Source organism: Electrona antarctica, assembly GCF_951216825.1.
Source record: "Electrona antarctica genome assembly, chromosome: 20".
Taxonomy (NCBI): domain Eukaryota; kingdom Metazoa; phylum Chordata; class Actinopteri; order Myctophiformes; family Myctophidae; genus Electrona; species Electrona antarctica.
In genome coordinates this window covers 23,140,888-23,165,038 of record NC_136801.1, presented here as the reverse complement: position 1 = coordinate 23,165,038, position 24,151 = coordinate 23,140,888, and the positions used below count along the sequence as shown (strand labels likewise).

The following is a 24,151-nucleotide window of genomic DNA, read 5'->3' as shown; positions in this document are numbered from 1 at the left end:
CAAAGATTTGCGCCACGTTTTCACGATTTTTCAAAAATAGCAGACCTAGATCTGCTATTTTTCAATAGCTAAAGTGTAACATAATGCTTGAAACACCAAAAGGGGTTCCCGCCCAGAATGTGTGAAGTACTGACACGTTCATTTCTCTTCTGTTCATGCATAGCACGATTTGATGGCTTGACTTGTTTAACCTGCACAGAAAAGAATAGCCCTGCATAAAATAGCCCCTCTTTTCAGCACACGACAGCAAACATGTTTGGGGTCATTTTAATGCTCAGGGGAAACATTGTTGTGTAAGCTTCATTAAGTGTCACCCTGTAGTTTTCTGCCTCGTACTCCGTTTCAAATTCAAAGTTAAGTTTGTTTTCCCTGGTCTAATGTGACAGAAGGCCCGGGACAGATTTACATAATCCTTATTCGCTATAACCGATCGTTTGTTTGCCATGGTCTAACGTAGCAGAAGGCCTTGCATATTTCCCTTACCCTGTAGGAGCACATTTGCATGCACAGTAATTGCACTCCACTCTCTGGGTCTGAGCACACTTTAGATTCCATGCGCGGACAGAAGAAGCTGTGTTTTGTGTCATTTCCCGACTTTTTAGACAGCTGGTGGACAGATTTCCGGAAAAGCTTGCCCCAGCGGCATTATGCCGCGTGGGTGGAGCTTAATTTCCATCCACCAGCTGTCTAAAAACTCGGAAATGACGCAAAACACAGCTTCCTTTGGCCGCGCATGGCAGTTCAAGTGTGCCCAGGCTGACTGTCTTGTCTACTGCAGTGCTTCCCAAACTGGGGGTATTTCGGGGGGTCCCCAGGTTAATAGCTTAATGTGCAACATTGTTTTCTCACTCCTCTCTCTCTGTTATTCTTCTTCTTTATAGCGGCTACGAATTAGATTACGAGTATTACAGAGACGACTTCTACAGCCGGTATGTATCGCTCATATTTTACTGTTTTAATGTCGACTTGATGTTTGATTTCAATGTAATGTGGATTTCTATGTAACACATGGATTAAAGTTCTCAGTCGCCACGACAGAGAGAGACAGAGAGAAAGAGAGAGAGAGAGAGAGACTCTGATATTCCATATAAATGCAAAAAGGTTAAAGCCTCACTCTGTGATTTCGTTGGGAAACTGCGCTAGTGTGTGTGTGTGTGTGTGTGTGTGTGTGTGTGTGTGTGTGTGTGTGCGCGTGGCGAGGGAGAGGATCTTTTCATATACCGTTTCACAAATCACACATTTTATTTCGCTTTGAATCCACGAGACAGACAGACCTCCGGTTGAATCATTCTGAATTCTGAGTCAAAACAATTAAAAGTGTATTTGATATGCATCCGACTGCTCGTTTGATACTCAGCCGCCATTCGAATCCCCCAATCGATTGTGTCACCTCGAAACAGACTTCAAATAGATGCAAATGGAACTGAGGAGGCAGAGGCAATGGTGCGTGTGCTCTGCGCTCTGCGCTCTCAGACTCTGAAATGATGAAAGGCGCTCTTGTTTCCCCCACTCATTTATTCATCAACGCATTTATCAGGCGAGACATTTTTCTAAATGTCAAACTCTCTCGGAGCGTGATTGAAGTAGATGGGCAGAGTTGAGACCTCTGTTTTGACATTTAACACGTCTCCCGGTGCCACTCCACGCCTCTTTTTGTGAACAATGCCCAGGAGGGATGGTTTGTTTATACTGGTTGTCAACCTTTTCATATTTGAACTGGGGACCCGCCCAGCATTACATTTTTTTTTTTACTCACAGATACATGTTGTGAAAATAGCAGATCTACAAGTGGCTATTTTCATAATGCTATTACATTTGATGCCGCAATGGTCTTTTTCTTTTCTTTGTTTCCTGTTTTCTTTTTTTTTGTATTAAAAATGTCTCTCAAAATGGACACATCAGAGTTCCAGACCTGTTACTGACATTCAGGGCTTTATGTGTTTCTGGTAATATTAAACATAATAACACCGATAATAAAAAACAATGGGAGTATAACAAATAGAGTTACAGTTTAAACATTTCATTACTTAATTTACTAGAAGTCTACACAATTAAAGAATGTACACACATTTTTATTTTGATCAATGTTTGCCTGCATGCTAACTCTATGGTAACACATCAATACAGCATGGACTTGTGGACAACAAAATATTCAAATATTCTGGGATGCTATCATATCATCAAATGGTGGTTCCGTGGCTCATTATGCCGAATAAATAATGGACCTTGATATGAAAATGGTTGAAAACCACTGATCTATGGAATCATGACATGCCATGTCCAACATTCCAAAAGTTACATAGTCTGGATTTTCGGTGGTGAGGTGACCACCGAACTACAACATGACGTCACGAGCCGCGGTGAAGAGCAAACCACCGCCACCGCCCCAGCCCTTCTCTCTGTTTTTACTCACCACCGCTCAACATTATTTCAGCGTGGTCACCTCACCACCGAAACTCCAGACTATGAATGAGCCTTAACCCTCTGATTTTTTTAGATTTATTTATTTATTTATGTATTTGTCAGGGTATGGCCGTCTTTAGGATCAATCTGCAATGTCTTCAACTGGATGGCTGTATGGCTACCAAAACTTCATACTTCTACATATTATTCTAATTGTTCATGAAACACAACACATAAACACAACACATTGGAAAAAATACAAAATTGGAACACAGTGTGGGGGCTCATTTCACACAGTTTCACAAATTGCATATACAGACTTGGCACCTTTTTATTTTTTGCATTAATTCAGTGGTTTTCAACCCTTTTCATATCGAGGCCCATTATTTATTCAACATTTGAGCCACGGAACCACCATTTGATGAGATTTAGCCTCTCAGACCCAAAACAACCTTGAAACCGAAGCACTTACTTTGTGCTGCCTGCTCTGCAGCATCCCATGCCAATAAATAAGTGCCTCATAGGGATGTTCCGTTTTTTTTGTGCTGCTAAATTGAATATCAAATATATAAATTGCTGAATCAAGCAACTTAAACTGCCTGGGGTGTTTGTTCACAAAAGCCTGAGTAGACGATAAAATGAGCCAAAACATGTTTGAAAGTGAAATATCCCTTTTAAGGCTATTCACCGCAACATTGTTCTGCAGGTTGTTTGACTACCACGGCAGGGTTGCTCCGCCTCCCAGGGCGGTGGTCCCTCTGAAGCGCTCCAGGGTCCTAGCTCCCTCCTTACGCCGTGGGAAGACGTCCTTCCCGCTCAAGACGTCCTCTTCCTCTTCCTCGTCATCCTCCAGACCCCCAAACTGCACTTCCTCTTCTGGACTCAAATGTACGTCGGCTTTCTTTTCTTTTCTTTTTATTATAGTGTTCATTTTGTCAATGAAAACTATGACAAAAAACATTTGTCAACGTTTTTCACGGAGGAACACTAAATAAGAACTAAGCTATGAGGACGAAAACTAAGACTATTTCGTCAACACATAAAAACTAGACTAAAAGGTTAGCTAGTAGGGATTAGAAGATATCCAGCACTGCCGGCGGAACTAAAAGAAATGTAATTTTATGTTTGGTTGTGCTCGAGTGTTGCGCTCTGAAAATGCATGGCAGATCTACAAGCTCACAACGTATCACACAACGTACCCTGCATTTACCCAGGGTAGTAGCTGAGCACAAGTGCTCATTTTCAGCAACGCCCTCCACATAAAGACACACACACACACACACACACACACACACACACACACACACACACACACGCCAGGCCCAGGAAATAATTCCCAATGCATTTTTCCCATCGAAATTTCAAAAAGTATTTATTTAAATACCTTATAAGCGTCGTACAAAGCCAACTCAAGTTGTGACAAATCATGACAACAAACACAACATTTTGGACCAAACAAATAATTACAAAGAAGAAAAACAACCTTAAAACCTGCCGTTTTCTTCTTCTTCTAATTATTTGTTTGGCCCGAAATTTTTTGTTTGTTGTCATAATTTCTCACAACTCAAAATCAACACTGTTTTATTAGTTATTACCCCCTCTCCTCTCCTCAAACTCTTCTCCTCTCCACATCTAAACATGTTACGTCTATTCTGTCATCTCTTCTCCAGTATTCAGGTCATTTAAAATTGAAGCATTCAAGCTTTAGTACAACCTTGTGCCAAACTATGGGATGACATGATTCAGCAGTTCTACTTTTTTCTAAAATAATATTTTAATATTGATCAAATATCAAGCCACACAACACCAGCCAGATTGTAACATCATCATAATCAAGCATAATGGCCTTTTATTATGGGCTGCTGTGTTTTGGTTGGTTTTTCTATTCGTTTCATTGCTGTATGTTTAGGACCAGTGCAGTGTTGTTATTGGCAGCAAATTTCTATTTAATTTCTATTTCTAGTTTTAGTCGTAGTCTCTTGAAACGTTTTCATTTTTGTTTTTGTCACATTTTAGTCACCTGGAATGTTTTAGTGTTTAGTCGACTACATGTCATAAGATTTTTGTCGACTAAATTTACAGTTGATTTAGTCGACTAAAATGTATTTTGGCGGGCCTTGATGACGTCGTAATGGCTGATTTTACACTTGCTGAAAATAGCAGATCTACAAGCTTGTAGATCTACAGATCTACGAGCTTGTAGATCTGCTATTTTCAGCATGCAACCAAGTGTAAAATTACTTCTATTGGATCTCTTGTCCACTAGCCTCTTCCTAACATTTTAGTCTAGTTTTTATTTGTTGACGAAATCGACAGTATATTTAGTCTTAGTTTTAGTCACCATAGCTTAGTTTTCATATAATTTTCGTCAGTGAAAAAAGTTAGTCGACAAACATTTTTCGTCATAGTTTTAGTCAACGAAAACAACACTGGACCAGTGGTGGAAAGTTACTTAAGTACATGTACTCTAGTACTGTACAATTTTGTACAATTCTGAGGTATTTCAAATTTTAAATACTAAATAGGCTATACTTAAACGCTTCAGCCCTATACGGTATAGGGCTGAAGCGTTTAAGTATAGCCTATTTAGTATTGCAACTTTTACCGGATATATGAAAATAGCATAACTCCAAGCTCACCACGCGTCGCTTTGTGACGTGTTGTGAGCTGCCATTTTAAAAAACATTTGTATGCATTTTGAACAATGAGTCATTCTGTACTTTTAACTATATTTTTATGACCAATACTTTTCCTCAAGTACATTTTTAATACCGGACTTTTACTAGTACGAGTAAGTAAGAGTATGTGGTATTGATACTTTTTACTCAAGTAAAAAATGTGAGTATTTCATCCACCACTGTTTGTTTCGTTGCTGTATGTTTTTAGAGTAGCTTTTATCTTGCCCAGCAGATTGTTGAGGTCCAGTCATGGGGAACCGCTTATTCTGGTCTCACTGGAGACTCACTGGAGGGGGGGGGGGGGGGGGGGGGGGGAACACACACAGCCTCTGTTTGGACAGAATCAATGACTTCTCTCCCATGTCTGGCAAGGCAATGCTGTTTTTAGTCTGCCAGACTCATTTGCTCGAGCCAGAATTGTGAAAGATTGCTTTATGTATTGATTTTGGCTTAGATGGATGAGATAGCAAAATATGGTTACATGGTCCAACTTTCACCGTTCTATTCGGAGCACATGGGTAGTTTATGACTATGTTATGTACCCATGAGCTCAGTCGGTGGAGCTCTCGCCTTGGGACCGCAATGTCATGTGTTCGATCCCGGGCACCGCCAACTCGGCGTATGAGTATCACTTCTTGGGTGCGGCAAGTCGTGCGGTAGGCAAGCTGATGGTAGTTGTGGCGCTCCACCTCAGCGATCCATCTCCCAGTGGTCTAGCGCAATGTAACGGGGACAGACACCTGTGGTATCGCTTGATACCGACAACAAGCCTCTACGACTTACTTACTTACTTACTTAAAACCATTTACTGTATGCTTTAAACAAATAAGGAAACACGGACACTCCAAGCACGTCTTGCCATGGTTAAAGATGGAGTGCCGTGATTTTTTTCCACCCTAAAACATGATCATCAGTTCTTATTGTTATATAAGGAGGTATAATTTTTTCAAAAAAGTGTACAGTATTTGTTAAAATGTTGTTTGTATGTGGACACGCCCACCAGTTCATTAAGTATGCCTGGTTTGCCTGATGGGTGGTGATCCACCTGGACTGAAGCCGCACCCACAGCTGTAGTTGTATGATACAAGGGGAGGGGTTAGGGGAGGGGCTGATAGTGTGGTGTCACTATATTACTGTTTATTTCATTGGCCCGTTTGACTGTCAAGGGTTCAGCCTCCAGGAAGAAACCCTAAATACAAAGTTAATACACCATTGCACATAAAAACGACTCCAGGGTGTCTAATGAAGTACTGTCACCTCATAGACACATGAAAAACTGGAAAAATACAAACATTGTGGCACTCCATCTTTAAGTTTAGCATCACTTTTCAGTGTTCAGGGTAGCAGTCCACAACGTCCCTTGATGCATAATGCAGACCATTGAAAACACCATTAAATACTCTCTTGGTCTTAAAGTTTCTCTAATGTTCCTGCGGAAACTTGTGTTTTCAAGCAAGTGCTGAAATTGCATCAGTTTGTCCATGTCCATCTCTACAGACCACTGACCCTACCTGTGGTCATCTTGATATCCTGAAATTAGATTTTCCAAAGCTAAAGTAAGATATGTCTTTATAGCCAGAACTATCTGGCTATCTGGTGCTGATGCACTGATGCTGTGGATTAGACAGTGCGTGTTTCCACCTCTGCAGCTTATGCGGTTGATAGCACAAAAGAAGAGAGCCTGCAGCCACTGATAAATTAGAAATGGCTCCACAGTTTCTTATCATCAAAGGACAATAAGCAAAGCCCAATAAGCTGCCCAAAGCCAGCTCAGATGGAGTTGAAATAACAAACTGCACTGCACGTTCCAAATGTGGGTTATAGATTTTCGGAAGGCTATCCGCCTCATACTGTCACGATATGACATTCCAGTTGACGATTAACAATTGCAATAATGAGTTTATTGTCTTCTTGGGTCCATTTTATGACACGGTTTAATAGTTTAAAGATGGAGTGCCGTGATTTATTTCCTCTCTAAAACATGATCATCAGGTATTATTATTATATAATGGGGAAGATTTCGTTTTTTTTAAAGTGTACAGCATTTGTTAAAATGTCTTTCATTAAGTATGCCTGGTTTGACTGATGGGTGGTGATCCACCTGAACTGAAGCCGCACCCACAGCTGTTGTTGTATGATAAACCACACCGAATGGTGTCGAATGAAGTACTGTCACCTCATAAACACAACACATTGAAAAAATATATACAAAAACCACGGCACTCCATCTTTAATAATACATTCCGCATTGGAACAGTAAACAAAAATGGCATTTCTGTTAGGCATTGTAAACAAAAACTGCCGGGTCCAAAAAATAGTGTAGGATTATCTGTTGAAATAATCCATCTCTTATCTCTCTCTCTCCTCTCGCCACTCTGTGCAAAGACTCACACAGCAGTGGCTATGTTCAGCTGATTCTTATTCTTTTTGGCCATATTCTCAATATTAACCATTCTTTCACAGCTTTCGCAGAAAATAGCAGATCGACAGACTTGTCGACAGACAATGATTTACAGCTGATGAGCTGTAAGTTCACTAAGTTTCATGCTGAAATTAATTCAATTTTATTAAAGTGTCAAATCACAAGTGTCAAAGAAACGTTACATTAACATTACACATTACCCCCTTAACTAGAAAACTATAGCAGACCCAGACTCTAGGGTGGGCGGAGAGAGAGAAGGAGAGACAGAGAGTGAGATACAGGCAAATACAAGTAGTAGCAAATTAAGAAAATATGCACTTGAATAATTAAATGAAGTCCTCACCCATTGGGACCCTGTAATTCTGGGTCAATTGCACGCCAGAAGGAGTGGGGTTTGTTTACTCTCCACTCAGAACCCACCCCTCACAGCCAGCCAGGATCTCATAGGTGTCAAAGAGAATTTTATGTTTGCCTCTCAGCTTGTGATGATGTCTGTTTATTTCCCTTTTCAAAACATGACACACTTTGCACTGCCAATTGGGTTATAGGGCATCATTATCATATTGTCTCTGTTAGGTGGAAACCTGACATATTTCCAAAACGGTTACATTTTCACGATTCAAATTGATAGGAAAAAGTAGCAGATTGACAAGCTCAAAACAAACAACTTAGCTTTGCGCTTCGAAGCTTGCAGATCTGCTACTTTTGATGCTTTTGTTTGACACTGTTACAGTATGTGTATGATCAAGTAGGGCATTGGTTCCCAAAATGTTTCATGTCAAGGATCCCCAAATTGACACTAATTAGCCCGCGTTTAATTTCAAGGAACCCAAGTTTCACATGCATTAGGCTACGGACCCCCCATTTAATGGCATTTCTATCTCTGGGACCCCAATTTATATTGTAAAATCAATGTTAATTTAACTCTGAGAGTGTACAAATGGAACCCATTTGGTTCCATTTGTACACTCTCTGAGTTACAGACCCATAATGGTCCATTTGGTTCCAAACTATCATTTATCTGGGGACCCCTGGAACTCCCTCAGGTACCCCTGGGGGTCCCCGGACCCCACTTTGGGAACCACTGAAGTAGGACATTGGTTTTCAACCAGTGGTCCGGGAACCACCAGTGATCCTTGAGGGGGTTCCTTGTGGTTCCCATGCTAAATGATGGGGAGTTGGTAATCAAATGGACCCTTATTAGATCTTTAAATCTTGAGAGCGTAAAATGAAACCAAATGGACCCGTATGGGTCCATTTGGTTTCATTAAATTGTTAAATTTCATTCAATTTCATTAAATTGTTAAATTGATGTTAAACATCTGCATTACTTTTTTCAAGAATGAGTAGAGAATGTAGAATGATTGACATTATGATCAACGTATGCCTATATGGTAAGAGGCTAAATCTCATCAAATGGTGGTCCGTACGTGGCTCAAATGCCGAAAAAAGAATAGGCCTTGATTATGAAAAAGATTGAAACCCACTGAAGTATGTTAATTTACAAAAAAAGAAAGGTTAGACTATATGGCCTTGTGGTTAGAGTGTCTTCCCTGAAACTGGGAGGTCGGCCCGGGGTTCGATCCTTGTCCGGGTCATACCAAAGACTGTAAAAATGGAACCCAATGCCTCCCTGCTTGACACTCGGCATCAAAAGGGTTGGATTGGGGGATCAAATCTACTAATCAAATTATTCCCGAGCGCGGCACAGCTGCAGCTCACCGTTCCTTGGTTGCGGCTCACCGCTCCAAGAGATGTAATGGGTCAAATGTGGAGAACAAATTTCACTGTGGTAACGTGTGTGACAAATCGTACGACTTTGACTTTGATGATGATGTCACGTGCATACCCTCTATTATATGGAAACCAGTAAAAGATGGATTGGATTGTTAGAGTGAAACCAAGCATAAAATGAGCTTTCTTTTTATTTAGTTCTACTGGATCACTTCTCCACTATAGTCCCTTCCTAACATTTGTGTCTAGTTTTTATTTCACCAAATTGCCAAGTTTTCTTAGTAAATGGATTGGAGTCTCAATATAATTCAATCATGGAATGGTAGATCAATATGAAATTATAGCTCAATATTTGATAGTCCAATACTACCATAACAAGGTATCTACAGCTACAGTACTGGCACTAGTAAGACAGAAATGGAACTGCACAGCATGGTGGGTGTAAGCCTATTTTCTAATCTCCAAAGCAGAGGGGGGTTGGTCCCTGAAGAAAGTGTCATTTAAGCTGATGGGTGTGATAAAAAAGCGCTCTATAAGTATTAACAGATGATAGCATGCTGTGGCCTTTGATCTCTGATAAGATTTCTGCAAAGCAACTGAAACGCAGGAGGAGCGTCCCCCCCCCCCCCCCCCCCCCAAGCTATGAGGGCAATTAACAGGTTCCGCGCCATTGACATTGATCAATGGCAATTGAAGCCTATTTTTTGTTATTACGCTTAACGCCATTGCCGTAGATCAATGGCAATTGCGCTTTTATAGTGCATTCGATCGATCAAGCCATAATGCTACTTACGTTAGCATCGGGTAGCTAGCTGTTGTTGTCACAAGACTCCGTCTTCCATTCTATGTTTCTTTCAATCGCCTGTAATTCCTATTCCTTGTCCCAGATGGCATTTTTGGTCAAAACAGCGTTTCTTTGATGGCACAGAGCCGGCGATGAGGAGCCCTCCAGTGCCCCGGCATAGATCCATATTGTAAACGACAGTTGAACGAGACCCGTTAAACTTACTAGGATAAGTCTACTTCCGGAAGTCTGGTAATTGGCTTTTCAAAATAAGAGCTCAACTGGAAAAAAATGCTGGCGTGAATTAGATCCTAATTTTTCAATAAATGCTAGCGGGCTAAGTGTTAAGAAGTGAAGTTATGAGTAGAGGATGGCTGCAGTGCTCAACAGTAAAGGACAGTATAATATGAAAGAGGAGTTACCTGGGCAGAGTGGACCCTATTATTGTTTCCATCGGAGGCGAGACGTCTGGGAGCACTTGTTTTCGGGACCATGACGGAGGCGTGCGGAACGTTGGATGGTGCCGAGTCGTCTCAAGTTCGTTTGAGACGACGCACCATCCAAGTTACGTTCCGATAGGGACAGAATCATAAATCCTCGCCCACACTAGTTTCTGTACCTTCCGACATGTCTGCACCGCCTCGTGCGTGGTCCAAGTCAACATAGCAGATCGCTCCCTATACCCACATGGCGGCCGCGGTCTCAGCCAATCACAAGCCGGCCTGGGCATGAGGGCGCTATTCACTATTTAGATGCCACGCCAGAGATAGCGAGAATTGATGAATTGGTGTTAATCGAGCGTTTCATTTTTTATCTGTGATGTCACTGTGATGTCACATCACTGACGATTCCTTCATAATGCCGTTCTGTTTCTGCTCCTGTGCTATACTTCCTTGTTGCATAGCAGTGACATCACGGCCGAATCCTTGCATCCTTATCGTGGCATTTCACGTGTTGTGATTATCACTACTTTGAGCTGTAGCCTGTAGCCTATTTTCGTCACCTCGCGCTAATGAAACACCAAGGGATTATAATGTCTACAGTACAAGATGTACTGTAGGCTCTAACCCAGGTAAAGTAATGCGTCACTCTGAAAGTTTAACTAAAGTTCTAACGTAATTTGTGATACAGACACAGCCTTGAGCCTTGGATCAAGACGGTCATCAGGCTAATCTTTTTTAATCATCCTATCGTTGTTGATATATAACACCATTTAGGTCAAAATCATAATATAACTTTATGTTGTGATAATAAGTAGCACTTGCCCTAGCCTAGCCCCTTAGATAGCACATTATGTAGACTTAGATAGTATTTTAAACAGACTTATAGCTTGTTACGTAGACAGCTCTAGAATTGCACTTTATGTAGTCATAGCACTTTATAGTACACATGTATAATATATTATATAGTATAGTATGTATAGTTAACATAGATACTCCACTGTTACGTTCTTAGTTTACTTTTTATATATGTGATGTATGCCATGCTTTTGTTATTGCTTGTTGTAAGTCGCTCTGGATTAAGAGCGTCTGCTAAATGCCTAAATTGTAAATTGTAAATTGATAATAAGCAGCAGTAGCCTCAGTCAACTTACATCACCACTTCCGTGTGCAACGTGATGCACCGCAGCCCGCCCACCACCACCACCACATCACATGCAGTGTTGGATGAAATAAAGTCAAAGATAGCGAGCGGTGATACGAACAGGTAACGGGGCGGGCAACGGGCCCATTTTTTTGGCGGGCGGGGCGGAACTGGCGGATCATCACAGGTAACGGGCGGGTCACGGAACTGATGATTGACGGGCGGGGCAGATGCAGGTTTTTCGAAAATTGGACCCGTGCAGGACTCTGGTTGGGAGTCACTGTTTTTGATGGCTGTTGGTAGGGCAATCCACCTTTTGGTGGGATAATAGTAGAACGAATTACTGTAATCCACATGTTTGTGCCCAATCTGGGGGGAATGACATCAGTGGAGCTTCCTCTGGTGCTCCCTCCCTCTCTTTTAACAAGGTACATGAATGGGCACTGGTCCCTTGGCTATCTTGAATTTGCTGTACTCTACCCTGGGCCATCCCACCCTAGCATAATGAGCAGGGGTTAGGTGAATCCTATAGGTGTGAGGTCTAGTAGTAGTCTGACTAGCTTGTTTTGAAAGGTCTGTAGTTTTATTTTACTGCGTTTTAGTTTGAGGTGCTAGAATACCATGAGGTGAGGTTAGCCAAACTAAAACGTACACATTAATATATGCTGTTTTGTTTATTTTCTCCGTGCCTCAGCCGTGAAGACGGACCAGCTTCAGACCATCAAGCGTGAGCTGACTCAGATCAAGGTGAAGATCGACTCCCTTCTTGGACGCCTCGACAAGATCGAGAAGCAACAGAGAGCAGAGTCTGGTGAGGGGAGCTCTCCACAACATGCCAGGAAGCTATTCAATTATAAAACCTGAAACAACTAGAGCTAATGCGGAAGTGCTCATTCTATCTCAATTCCAATGTTTGGAACTATACAGCCCATATAATAGCCCATAATAGCACCCGCTTTGCGGCGAGATCAAAGCATGTCGCGACTCTCTTCTTCTCCGGCTCTGGTCCGCGTGAGCCGAACATGGGTCCCCGGAAACACTATGGGGGAAGAAAATGAATAGCGCACACGGGCCATCTGTCTTCCTGACATCACAAGGCAGATACGAGCGAGCAGGCTCTCTGTCATAACAGCAGACAGGTGCCATTACAGCATTCACTCACTTTATATGAGAGGTCTTTATAGATGTCCTCCACCGGAGGACATCTATTGTACTCAAGTACTGTACTTAAGTACAATTTTGAATTATTTGTACTCAGATCCAAATATTGTACTTTTACTCAAGTACATTTTGAATTCCGCACTTTTACTTGTAACAGAGTACTTCTATATTGCAGTATTGATACTTTTACTTAAGTTAAAAAAGACTGGGAGGCACAGCATCACTCTATCCAGCAGCAAAGAAATCTGATCATTTTCTTAACCACTTATGCCCTATATTATTCATTCATGCAACACATGTTTGAATTAAAATAAATTCATTATCTCAAACTGGCAAGAAAGAAAATCAGGTGCACTTCCTTCCTTTTTATTTTAGGCAGTGGGTGCTCAGCTATAAATAATAACTTAACCCATTTAGACCTAAAAAGAGGCCGATTCTAAAAAAATAAATAAATAACAGTTTTCTGAAAAACCTGTTTCTATGTCAGTGGTGCTCAACCTTTTTCATAACAAGGACCCCCAGAATTATCTTTATTTGGCCACGGACCCCCATCTGAAAATGTGTTGTTCCAGGGAGAAGCAAAGATTTGAGTTAAAAATGTTCACTCATATATTCAAAGATTTGCGCCATATTTTCACAATTTCCCAAAAATAGCAGATCTACAAGCTCGTAGAGCGGCACTCTGTGCCGTGCTATGAGCTTGTAGATCTGCTATTTTTCAACAGCTAAAGTATAACATAATTAACACCAAAAGGGGTTCCTGTTCAGAATGGGTTAAATCAAATACCACCGAAGTTTCAGCCTCAGACTTCCTCAGAGCATATTAAAGATTGAATCTGCTTTGATGAAGGCTGTCTTGCACTGTTTACTTTGGAGTGCCGCGTTTTCCCGCTTCAGTGGTATTTGATTTAAATTCTAAAACTGAAAGACGAAACTAAATGGACCCGGTTTCATTTTACACTCAAGAGTTTTGTTGATGTATTTTTGGGCTTCTATAGGGCTAGGCTATGCCTTTATTGACAGTAGAATGGTATAGGAAATGGGGAGAGAGATGGGGAGTGACACGCAGCAAAGGTTGTCAGGATCGCCTAGGGTGCCCGGACCACCGCGCCAGCGGCCCGGGCCAGACTCTCAAGAGTTAGCCTAAGTGGTCCATTTGGTTATCAACTTCATCATTTAGCTGGGGGACCACTGGTTGAGAACCACTGTCTTAAAAAGCGTTCGATGTCAACCTCGGTTTCAGACGCCCAGAGAAAGTACGAGGACAACTGCGACTCCCTGCACGAGGAGTCCGTGTCGGAGACGGCGGACAACTCCGGGGAGGAGGCGGGCGAGGAGGGGCCGCACGACGTTGAGGCGGGGGAGATGACCGACGGCGGAGAGGACGATTACGACGAGGAGAGCAGCCACCATCTGGTACGAGGTGAAACCGTCTGACAGCTGTAGGGGCCTGTCAGTGGACAGAGGAGGAGGGGGGGGGGGGGGGATTGGGGCGGGGAGGGGAGGGGAGGGGACACTGCAGTGTTGCCGTGTCCGCTTGTTATAAGCGACTTTGTGCTTCCTTTTCCTTTCTTTTTTTTGTTGATATTTGTTATCCCATGATTTTGTAACCCCATTTGTTTCACACAGTGTTGATTTGTCTAGTGTAATCCTGGGCGCTACACTCCCTCTGCAAACCTGGGGAGAGCAACGGACTGAGGGGCTTCTTTTTTGTAAAGTTGCTTGTAAATATTGCGGGTTGCGTTTTGTGGCGGGCTTGTTTCTAAATTGTAGTGTAGTTGCTTATTTACGGCTTGCTTACACATATTTTTATTATTATTTAAACCAGTGGTTCTCAAACGTTTCCATGTCATGGTATTAATCTGGGGGTCCATGACTCATGGACCCCCAGATTAATTGGCCCAAATTAATAGGCATGTGTTTTGTCCCCTAACCTCCATCTGAAAGACTGAAAATGTTCTGTCATGGTTCCCGCGGGTCCTTAAAAGGGTCTTAAAAAGTCTTAAATTTTGTTTGTGCCAGGGAGCCCCCGTACCAGATTTGTGTTGTTAGAATGTTTCAAAAGATCTTTCACCTCCCCCTGGCCAGCCGGGGCGCCTGATGGAGGGGAAAGGAACTGGTTGGAATAACGTGTTTCTTCCACGTGCTACGTCCGGCCGGGGAAACGCTCCCCTGTCAGGTAAAAAGAAGCAGCTTGTACTCCTCATGCATAGAAGGAAGCATGAGGTCAGTCCGCTGCCCTCCCCAGGCTGGCAGAGGGAGTGTAGCGCCCAAGATTTCATTAGATAATTGACACTGGGTGAAAAATGCTAAATCGTGGGATAAAAACAAAAAGCACACACACACACACACACACACACACACAGAGTGGGGAGGTGCGGGGGAGGAATCTCAAATGGGCAAACAAGCTTGTCTGTCTGTAACTCTCCGGAATTATTCATGGCTCTCGGATCTGAGAGAGCGAGAGGTTTTGCACATGAGTGAGTGGTGAGGGCGCCTCGGCTGACAGTTTCTCTCTCCCTGTCGACCCTGGCTCAAGAAGAAGTGGCGGCACAAATCTCCCTGCTGCACGCACGAACGCACGCACGCACGCATGCACACACACACACACACGCGCACAAACGCAGCGGAAAGGGGAGACACGCTCAGAATGTCACAAGCTGTAATTAAAGCAGAATGCTGCTGGCATTAAGAAGAAGAGAGAGCTGGTAGAGCCGCATGCAAACTGGCATGAGTACAAATTAAGATATGAAGATGTAACTGTGGAGTTAAACACTCAGAGTTGACTGTTAGACTGATGGCAAAAGCCAATTTTACTTCACAAGGTCAAATAAACAAGTTGAGAGGAAGGCTGATGATTAAAGATTTGAGTGTGTGCGTGTGCATGTGCGTGCGCGTGCGGGTGTTTTTTTGTCATGATAATTGACAATTGTGTAACTCAAATGGCTGTTGTATCCTAAATGCCAGTGCTATTTCTCTCCTTTCATTTTCAGATAGAGAACCACGTATCAGATATTGACAACTGAGGAAAAACTGGTAAAAACATTGAATATTTTTCGTTGTTGTTTGTTTTCACAAGGATCTGCACCAGTAAACTCTTAATAAACAACTGCACAGCTTTTCAGACAGAGCAGGGATGGAATAGGTTATTAGATTGCAACGTTAAAGTTGTATTCACAAAAAAAGGTTATGGATTGGAGATTTAAATATGTACTTACTTACAGTAGATTCAGACATTTAACCCATTTTGGGCGGGAACCCCTTTTGGTGTTTTAAACATTATGTTATAATTTAGCTATTGAAAAATAGCAGATCTACAAGCTCATTTGTAGGTCTGCTATTTTTGAAAAATCGTTAAAATGTGCCTCAAATCTTTCCGAAAATTGTCATGATTTAGAAAAAAAGAAAAATTAAATTTCGACGTCAGGCCTAAATGGGTTAAACGGAAAGGGGGCACTTTCTCCTGGGTCCTGACTTGCACTGTGGTGAATTATTTAATTATCATAATACAAGGAAGTGGTGAATATATTATCAGCCACCCACACTTCAACAGTGTTTTAGTTTGGAAAACATTCCTTTACTGTGAATCCAGAATAAAAAAACGGAAGAAAAAGCTTGATGAATGGAATTAATCAGAGACTCAGTGTAACAACAGCAAAACAATATAAGAGTTCTGTCCATAAACTCCAAAACATCGCTCATATTCTCATTTAGATTCTCTTCTACCGAAGTCCGCTCTGAAACATTCCAGAAATATCACCAGAGAAGTAAAATGAACTTTTAAACCCCACCGAAGCTAAACCGGCTCATGCAGGAGCGAAGAGCGCGCAAGGACGTGCCCTTAGGTTTCAACCAGAGTGTATGTTCTCGTTCTACAACCGCAGAAGAAAACATGTGGAACGTGAAGAGACACCCGACTGCATTATTATTCTAAGCAGTTGTTGGACTTTATGGACAGATCTTTTTTTATATCGTTTTGCTGCCTGTTGTTACATGAACTCTCTGATTTAATTCCATTCATCAAGTTACTATCGAGCCTTACTATGACCTGTTCATGTTAATGGAAACCCCAGTCTGACTCCCAGAGTAACATAGGATCACAGCCTTTATAGCTTTCACTCCCACAACAGCCAGCCCCCAACACAGCCTCAAGACTTGAGCCTATCAGTTCAACAAATGGGACAGTAACATTGTGAGACAAAACGGCACCACAGGGGTGTGACAGATGAGATAATCTCAGAGGAAATGGCTTTACTGTAATTTAGAGGAGATACTCTTTTATAAAGGGGTATTATTAAATGTTTACATCTAAATTTCTATGACACTAGGTAAACGATAGACAAAAGTTAATTTATTGGGTTATAGAGCGTCCCGCCCCCTCAAGAGACCCGGAAAATAACTCCCCGTTCATTTTCCTCATAGACTTTTCAAAAAGTATTTATTTAAAGACGTTTACGCAGCGGACAAAGCCAACTCTTGTCGTGACAAATCATGACAATAAACACAATGTTTTGCACCAAACAAAGAATTGGAAAGAAGAAAAAAACAGCAGGTTACAACACTTTTTTTGTTGTTTTTCTTCTTTGTAATTTGTTTGGTCCAAAATATTGTGTTTGTCATGATTTGTCACGACTCGAGTTGGCTTCGTACGACGCTTAAAATGTCTTTAAATAAATACTTTTTGAAATGTCTATGGGAAAAATGCATTGAGAATTATTTCCTGGGCCTGGCGTCGTCATGAAAGGGGGCGGGACTGTGACGCTATACTGTATGCCTTTAACCCTTCTGCCCTGGGCCTAGCTTGCCTATTCCTTGATCAGTAGATCCCAGTTAATCCCTTCGTAGATCTTTCTAGATTCCTACGGTCCTGGGGGTGCAGGGCTCTTTAAATGTCCTCATTAAAGGGATAGTTCACCCCCAAAATGATTTTTTTTTGGGGGTGATTACTCACCCCATGGAGACTTGAATTAATGGATATTTTGATGACTAACAGTGGTTCCCTATGGAGACATAGCAGAGACTCTTTGTGTCTCCATAGAGAACCACTGCTGGTTATACATTTTTGGCTTAGGAATGCAACAAAAACAAAAACCCTGTGGGGTGAGTAATCGATAGTTTTTTTGTTTTTTTTACTATCCCTTTAAAGGTGCAGCCAATGGATTGGATCTCAAGCTTCCAAAATATCCATTAATGGTCTCCTAAAGTCATCAGGCTCTGTGACACTTGGAAGTCTGGGTCTAGTGAAGGGCAGCTAATGCAGACTTTGACAGACGGAGCAATAATGATGTTTCCAATGGCCCAGAACGGCCCTATAAACAACATTCATCTAATTGAATTGTGCAAAAAAGTGGCTGCAAATGGCACAGCCCAAGGTAAAGTGTTCCCTCGTCTCTTCAGGGTACGGGTAATGATGCAGTCACATCATCAATAGAGAACTTGTGTTAAGCTGCTTCTTCCTTTATTATTTACGAGGAGATATTAACATCTAGGTAAAAGTTTAACCGCAGGGGCTTTTTCATTTAAATGTAAAATATTTTGTTCATAAAAGTCTGACTTTTTTGTCGGAGTCTTCACCCATTAAGACCTTATGACACGAATGTTCACTTTTAACACCAGGAAGAAGGTAGCAAGTCCGCACACCGTTCTTTAAGCTCCCATCAATTTTATTAGGAATCAGGAATCAACGTTTCGACCCCTCCGGGTCTTCATCAGGAATGAGTATATAACAAAGTAGGCGTGTTTTATATACACAGGTCGACAAGCTGTCTTTGCAATGAAGATATGAAGATAATCAGAGTAGTCAAATGACACCCCCCCCCAGACACACACACACACACACACACATCTACTGTCATAAGCTAACATACATTTGTAGAGCATAGTCAAGTAGAAAAAATATTATATTAAGGCACTAAGGCCAATTGTAGAACCAATAAATATGGAATAGTCTCTTCTAACACCACACAAGTCCTTCACTGCCTTGGTTTCCAGGCATGTGCATGGTTTTTGAGGGGCGCTTCTGGCTTTCAGAAATGAAAGCCGCTAAAAAACAGGCCACCACCTGCGACGTCATATGGCATTCAAGTCTATGGACTTTTAATGTTTGCTTTAAGCAGTGACGCCACGTGTACGCCACAGTGGCCGCCCCTCACTTCAAACGAGTGTGATTATTTTCCCTCTGCTCAGCTACATACGGAGCAGTCCGGTTCATTTCCATATATATCTACTACAGTACTTAAAATGTCTAGCTGTGGCCCATATTTCTAAGATGCAGAACCTCTCCAGAGCACATACATAAATAAAAGTGTGTGTGTGTGGGGGGGACAGAATGTGAATGTTCTGCTTGCAGGCGCTACTGAGCAGAGAAAATAGCAGCGTGAAGAATCTTATACAAAGTTCTATATCCAGAGAGATTATAGACAGCCAGCTCCAAAGCAAGCATCTCTTAACCTATTAAAAATGGGAAAGCGGCTGTGTCATTTTAGATGTTAGCTCTATATACAGTATAGCAACATACGTTTTTCTAAAGTTATTTTGTTGCTATCGGGCATAAATCTCGTATCTTTTTGTTTGTTTGTTTGTTTTGTAACTTAACGCCTTACCTTATTGATCTACAGCGTCACACGAAAGCATCAAAAGTTATGCTACCTTTGCTGTTTTTGAATTTGAATCCTGTAAAGTTAACAGTTTTGGACATACGAGTACGAGGTTCCCACCCGACAGAGACCATGTGTGGAATCAGCGTCAGGTCTTAACCCATTTTGGCCTGACATCGAAATTTAAAAAATTTCTCTAAATCCTGACAGTTTTCTGAAATACCTATGTTTCTATATCGGTGCTCAATATTTCATGTAAAGGAACCAGCAACATTTGTATGTAAGAGGCCGCTGAACCCAATCTAAAAATATGTTGTTCCAGGGACCCCCCAGAAGCAAAGATTTAAGTTTAAAAACGTTTGTTCTGAAAAAATATATATTACATTTTTTTAATTTTTTTCAAAAATAGCAGACTTACAAGTGCGTAGCGCGCCACCAATAGCTAAAGTATAACAATGTTTAAAACACCAAAAGGGGTTCCCGCCTAAAATGGGTTAATGGTTTATGTTCTCCCAAGATATTTCTGTGGCCGTTCAAACCGGATATGCTTTTTTAAGCTCTGTCTTAATCCTCATCAGATTTACTGTACATAGCAGCAGGCATTATGTTTTAGAAGGAAGGAATAAAACTCTGATAGTGTGTTTTCATCATTTTCTCTCCCTTCAGGGTGAAGGAACAGCCAACCCAGTCTGTCTGCAGTGTGAGAAGAAGTCATCGCCGCCTTCAAGAGGGGATTGAAAGACCCTCCTCTGTGGTGTGAACCACCGTTTCCCAAACACTGGGACGAGACCCATGTTTGGGTCACGGATCCCTTTTTTGGTTTGTTACCTACATTTAGTTTTTGATTATTATTCTTCCAATAAAAAACAAAGTTCTTCATAAATTCTTCATGAATTCAAAAGAAATTCAAATAATTTTATAGATGAATAAGAAAAGCAATTAAAGACATGCCATACATTAGGGAAGAAGGAAAAAAAACACTTTTAAGAATTAGCAAAATATGTAGATTGTCTATTTTCACTAGTTTGGGTCCCGGGAGGACACATCAAATTACTCTTTTTGGGTCTTGAGCTAAAAGGTTTGGGAACCACTGGTGTGACCAAGAACCCTTCGCCTACCCCTCCAAACCCCACGTTGTATCCTCGAGATAAATAACATTTAGATGGTGGTCTGTGCCACAAAAACGGACTGCGATGTGCATTCTTAAAAGAAAATATATCAATTTAATGCATTGGCCAATGGCCTGATGAGTTTGACCTCTTCTGACGTTTTTTGTTCCGATCGTATGACAGAATTGTGTACCGTTTCTGAAAGAGTCAGGGGCATAGCAGTGGCTGCCCTTTTCTGTGGTTCCACAGATCGAAAGCCCATTGTTTTTTCCCATCGAGATTTTTGAAAATATTTATATTAATTATGTTAAGCCCGGAACTAATTAAGCTCCCAGGCTCCCAGTGAATCATGACCATAAAACATTTGATTCTGTGTCAAATAATATTTTAATATTTTATAGTATATGCGAAAAGAGAGCTGAGCCAGAAGGCAAATCTCTCAATATGCCGAGTAATATTCATTCCTACTCGCCTTAGATAGGGTGAGAAGTGCAATCATTCATGTGAGAACTTCTGCTCCTTGATTTGGAAAGGAGCCAGCTTAGGTGGTTGGGGCATCTAGTACGGATGCCTCCCGAGCTTCTCCCTAGGGAGGTCCTCGCTGCACGTCCCACTGGGAAGAGACCCCGTGGCAGACCAAAGACCACATGAGTGGGCCTGGGAACACCTCGGTTGCACTGGAAAGGGAAGACTGGAAATTGGAAATCTCTGTTGGAACTGTTACCCTGCGACCCGATTCCGGATAAGCACTTGAAGATGGATGGATGGATATATATATATACAGTATATTCAATTAATACCCTTTTTGCTGTTTGTTTTTACACATAATCAAATGATCATGATTCACCAGGAGCCTGGCTTTGTTTAAGGCTTAAAATAATGAACATAAATATTTTCGGAAATTTCTATAGGAAAAATGAATGGAACCACAACATGGCCGCCATTTAAAGTGTTTAATTGCCCTACTCGTTTACCTGCTAGAGAGTATTAAAAAATAAGAAAAATATATACTTTTTCCTGATTAAAGAAATTATTTTGATGGACAGGAGCATTGCTGTTGATGACAATTGTTACTGCTTTTTAAAATGTGAAATCAATGTACACAACATTTATGAGACTATATTCCACCCTATGTTTTGAAGTTTTTGTTGCGACACAAAAAAGAACAAAAAAAGAAGAAGAAATGAACAGCATTCTCACGATCAACCACCTCCATATACGAACACATGTAACATCTGTTTTTGGCAAGTTTTGAATTTCCGAACCCATTAATAAGCCAGTAGAGCTGTGAGCATAACTGTAACCCAGCTTATGCATTTATTGCATGGCTGCCCTCTGAGGTTGTTCCATCATTATTATTCCAAGCTCCTGCCAAGTTTCAGAGGCAGAAATGCCTCCCTGTTGGCAGCCCACTGGCATTGGTCCCATGCCAGGAAGCAGTGCCCCTTTTGTCTTAATGCAGCCTCCCAACATGGGACTGTTGCTGCTGCTGTGATGGAATTGACGCCCCCCCTCCCCCAAGTCTCCCTTTGCCTGTCATGGCATTGATTTGACCTTTTTTGGTCAGGCGGCGGGGGGAGTAAACTTTCTGCAAAAGAATGGAAAATATTGTAATGCAAAAGTGCACCACACTCTCTTAGCTTAAGCCATTTAGGCCTGACGTCGAGATTTAAAAAAAAAATGTCTTCAAAATCCTGACAGTTTTCTGAAAAACCTTATGTTTCTGTATCAGTGGTGCTCAATATTTCATGAAGGACCCCAAGAATTATATGTAATATGCCTCCGCCCCTCCATCTGAAAATATGTTGTTCCAGGGACCCTCCAGAAGCAAAGATTTGAGTTAAAAAATGTTCACTCTGTAATAATATATATTCAAAGATTTGAGGCACATTTTTACGATTTTTCAAAAATAGCAGACCTACAAGTTCATGAGCTTGTAGATCTGCTATTTTTCAATGGATAAAGTATAACATAATGGATCTGCTCAGAGCTAAAGTGGCCCCTCCTCCCCGCCCGGTCTGGCCGTGAGTTGAAGTGTTATTTAGCACCAACATTAGGACAAATCAAATGGCAAAAGTATCCTATCGAGGCTAAACAGAATATTTGCAAATAAACAAATTAACAAATAAACAATGTATAGGGAAGTGGATAAACTGTTACTGCATATGGAAATGTTCTTCTTTTTGATTAATGATCATTCACATCCTGTTTGTCAAAAGTTACTGCACATTGTTCTTTTTGAGTGGTGCAACCACTCCTATACGGAGTGTTGTGGGTCTCTCCCTGTGTCCCTGCCTGGGTCCCTGTGTCCCTGCCTGGGTCCCTGTGTCCCTGCCTGGGTCTCTGTGTCCCTGCCTGGGTCGCTGTGTCCCTGCCTGGGTCTCTGTGTCCCTGCCTGGGTCCCTGTGTCCAAGCACGAAAATTGTGTTTGGTTGGTTTTCATCACCAAGTGTCACTATTGTGCAGCCTAACACACACACACACATATTAACTGTATATATGATGATTTTGTGTGGTACAGTACAGTACAGTTCAGTACAGTACAGTAGAGGGACCCCTTGGGGACCCCCACTCTGTCATTTTCGTTTAGGACGTGGGGCGGCTCGCCGGAACTGGCCCGGCCCCCTAGCCGGGGACCCCCACACGGAGTTGCACCACTCACTTCGCACAGGTGTGATTTTTTTTAACTTTTGCTGATATCTTTCTGTTTAACTGATTCCATATTTAGTAGTTTAAAGGAGTAGTTCACCCAGAAAATATTAATTATTTTCTAAATACACCCCATGAAGCCTTGAATTCATGGAGATTTCTTTGTTTTTGTCGCATTCCTAAGCCAATAATGTGATGACTGTTGGAGTCTCCAGTAAGGACATTTTATCAGGTATTTATCTGGGAACTAAATCGTTACCAAGAAATTACTTCACCAATGTGTTTCTAAAGGTGTCTAATAACATGTACTAAAAGTTTGAAATTCAACTCCTGTGGGAAATTTTGAGTTATTAGCATAATATGTGACCATACCTTTAACATCCTATATAAGGCAACAAAGTCCAAATTTCATCCTTCTTTAAGTAGCATGTGACATATGAAACTAGGGAGTTTTCATGATTCTGAATCCATTCCAAGCATTAGTTTTGCACAAAAAACACTCATTGGCTAAATTCGGCCATATCCACTTGTGCCCAAATGTGCTGACCTCATCACATTTGTGATGACGGCTATGGCTGTTTTAGCATTCACTGGTCATCAAAATATTGGCTTAGGAATGTGACAACTAAAACTGTAATCGATACGAAAATAAGTCATTTTTGGGGTGAACTACTCCTTTAAAGTATTTTTTTTTCTCCATGATTGTATTGTAGTACTTTTGTCCTATGGAAAAGTCACCTTGCTTAAATTCTGGCAGCACCAAAAAGACATCTTTTCCTACTGCTCAATTCAACTAGCCTAATTATTACATGTCAGTAACAATGAGACTGGGTCATATTTATATGGCAAAACGTTTATTTGAGAGAATGGCTGTGCTATGTGTTTATATTTTATTGCTGGTGCTCTATTATTTAATAAACATAGTGACGTGTCAAATATTTTGCAAGGATAAAACATTGTCGCATTCCACAAAAGTATTAACCCAATAACCCACCCTCTCTGTCTCTGTCTCTGTCTCTGTCTCTGTCTCT

General features: G+C 41.5%; 1 protein-coding gene across 2 annotated transcripts in view; it reads left to right on the top strand.

Annotated features, from left to right (window-relative positions):
• LOC306913021 (RNA-binding Raly-like protein) overlaps positions 1-20,248 on the top strand; it is a 42,685-nt gene extending 22,437 nt beyond the window's left edge. The window contains exons 3-9 of one of the 2 annotated variants that reach the window (XR_013788466.1): positions 882-929; positions 3,110-3,291; positions 12,300-12,416; positions 14,010-14,182; positions 15,760-15,802; positions 17,913-18,138; positions 20,029-20,248. Coding sequence is in view for 1 of the 2 variants with exons in the window: in XM_079489518.1 (XP_079345644.1) it covers positions 882-929; positions 3,110-3,291; positions 12,300-12,416; positions 14,010-14,182; positions 15,760-15,792 (553 nt within the window). In the remaining variant the exon portion in view is untranslated. The remainder of the gene's footprint in view (positions 1-881; positions 930-3,109; positions 3,292-12,299; positions 12,417-14,009; positions 14,183-15,759; positions 15,803-17,912; positions 18,139-20,028) is intronic. The other variant, XM_079489518.1, reaches the window with a different exon arrangement.
• The last annotated feature ends 3,903 nt before the right edge of the window (positions 20,249-24,151 follow it).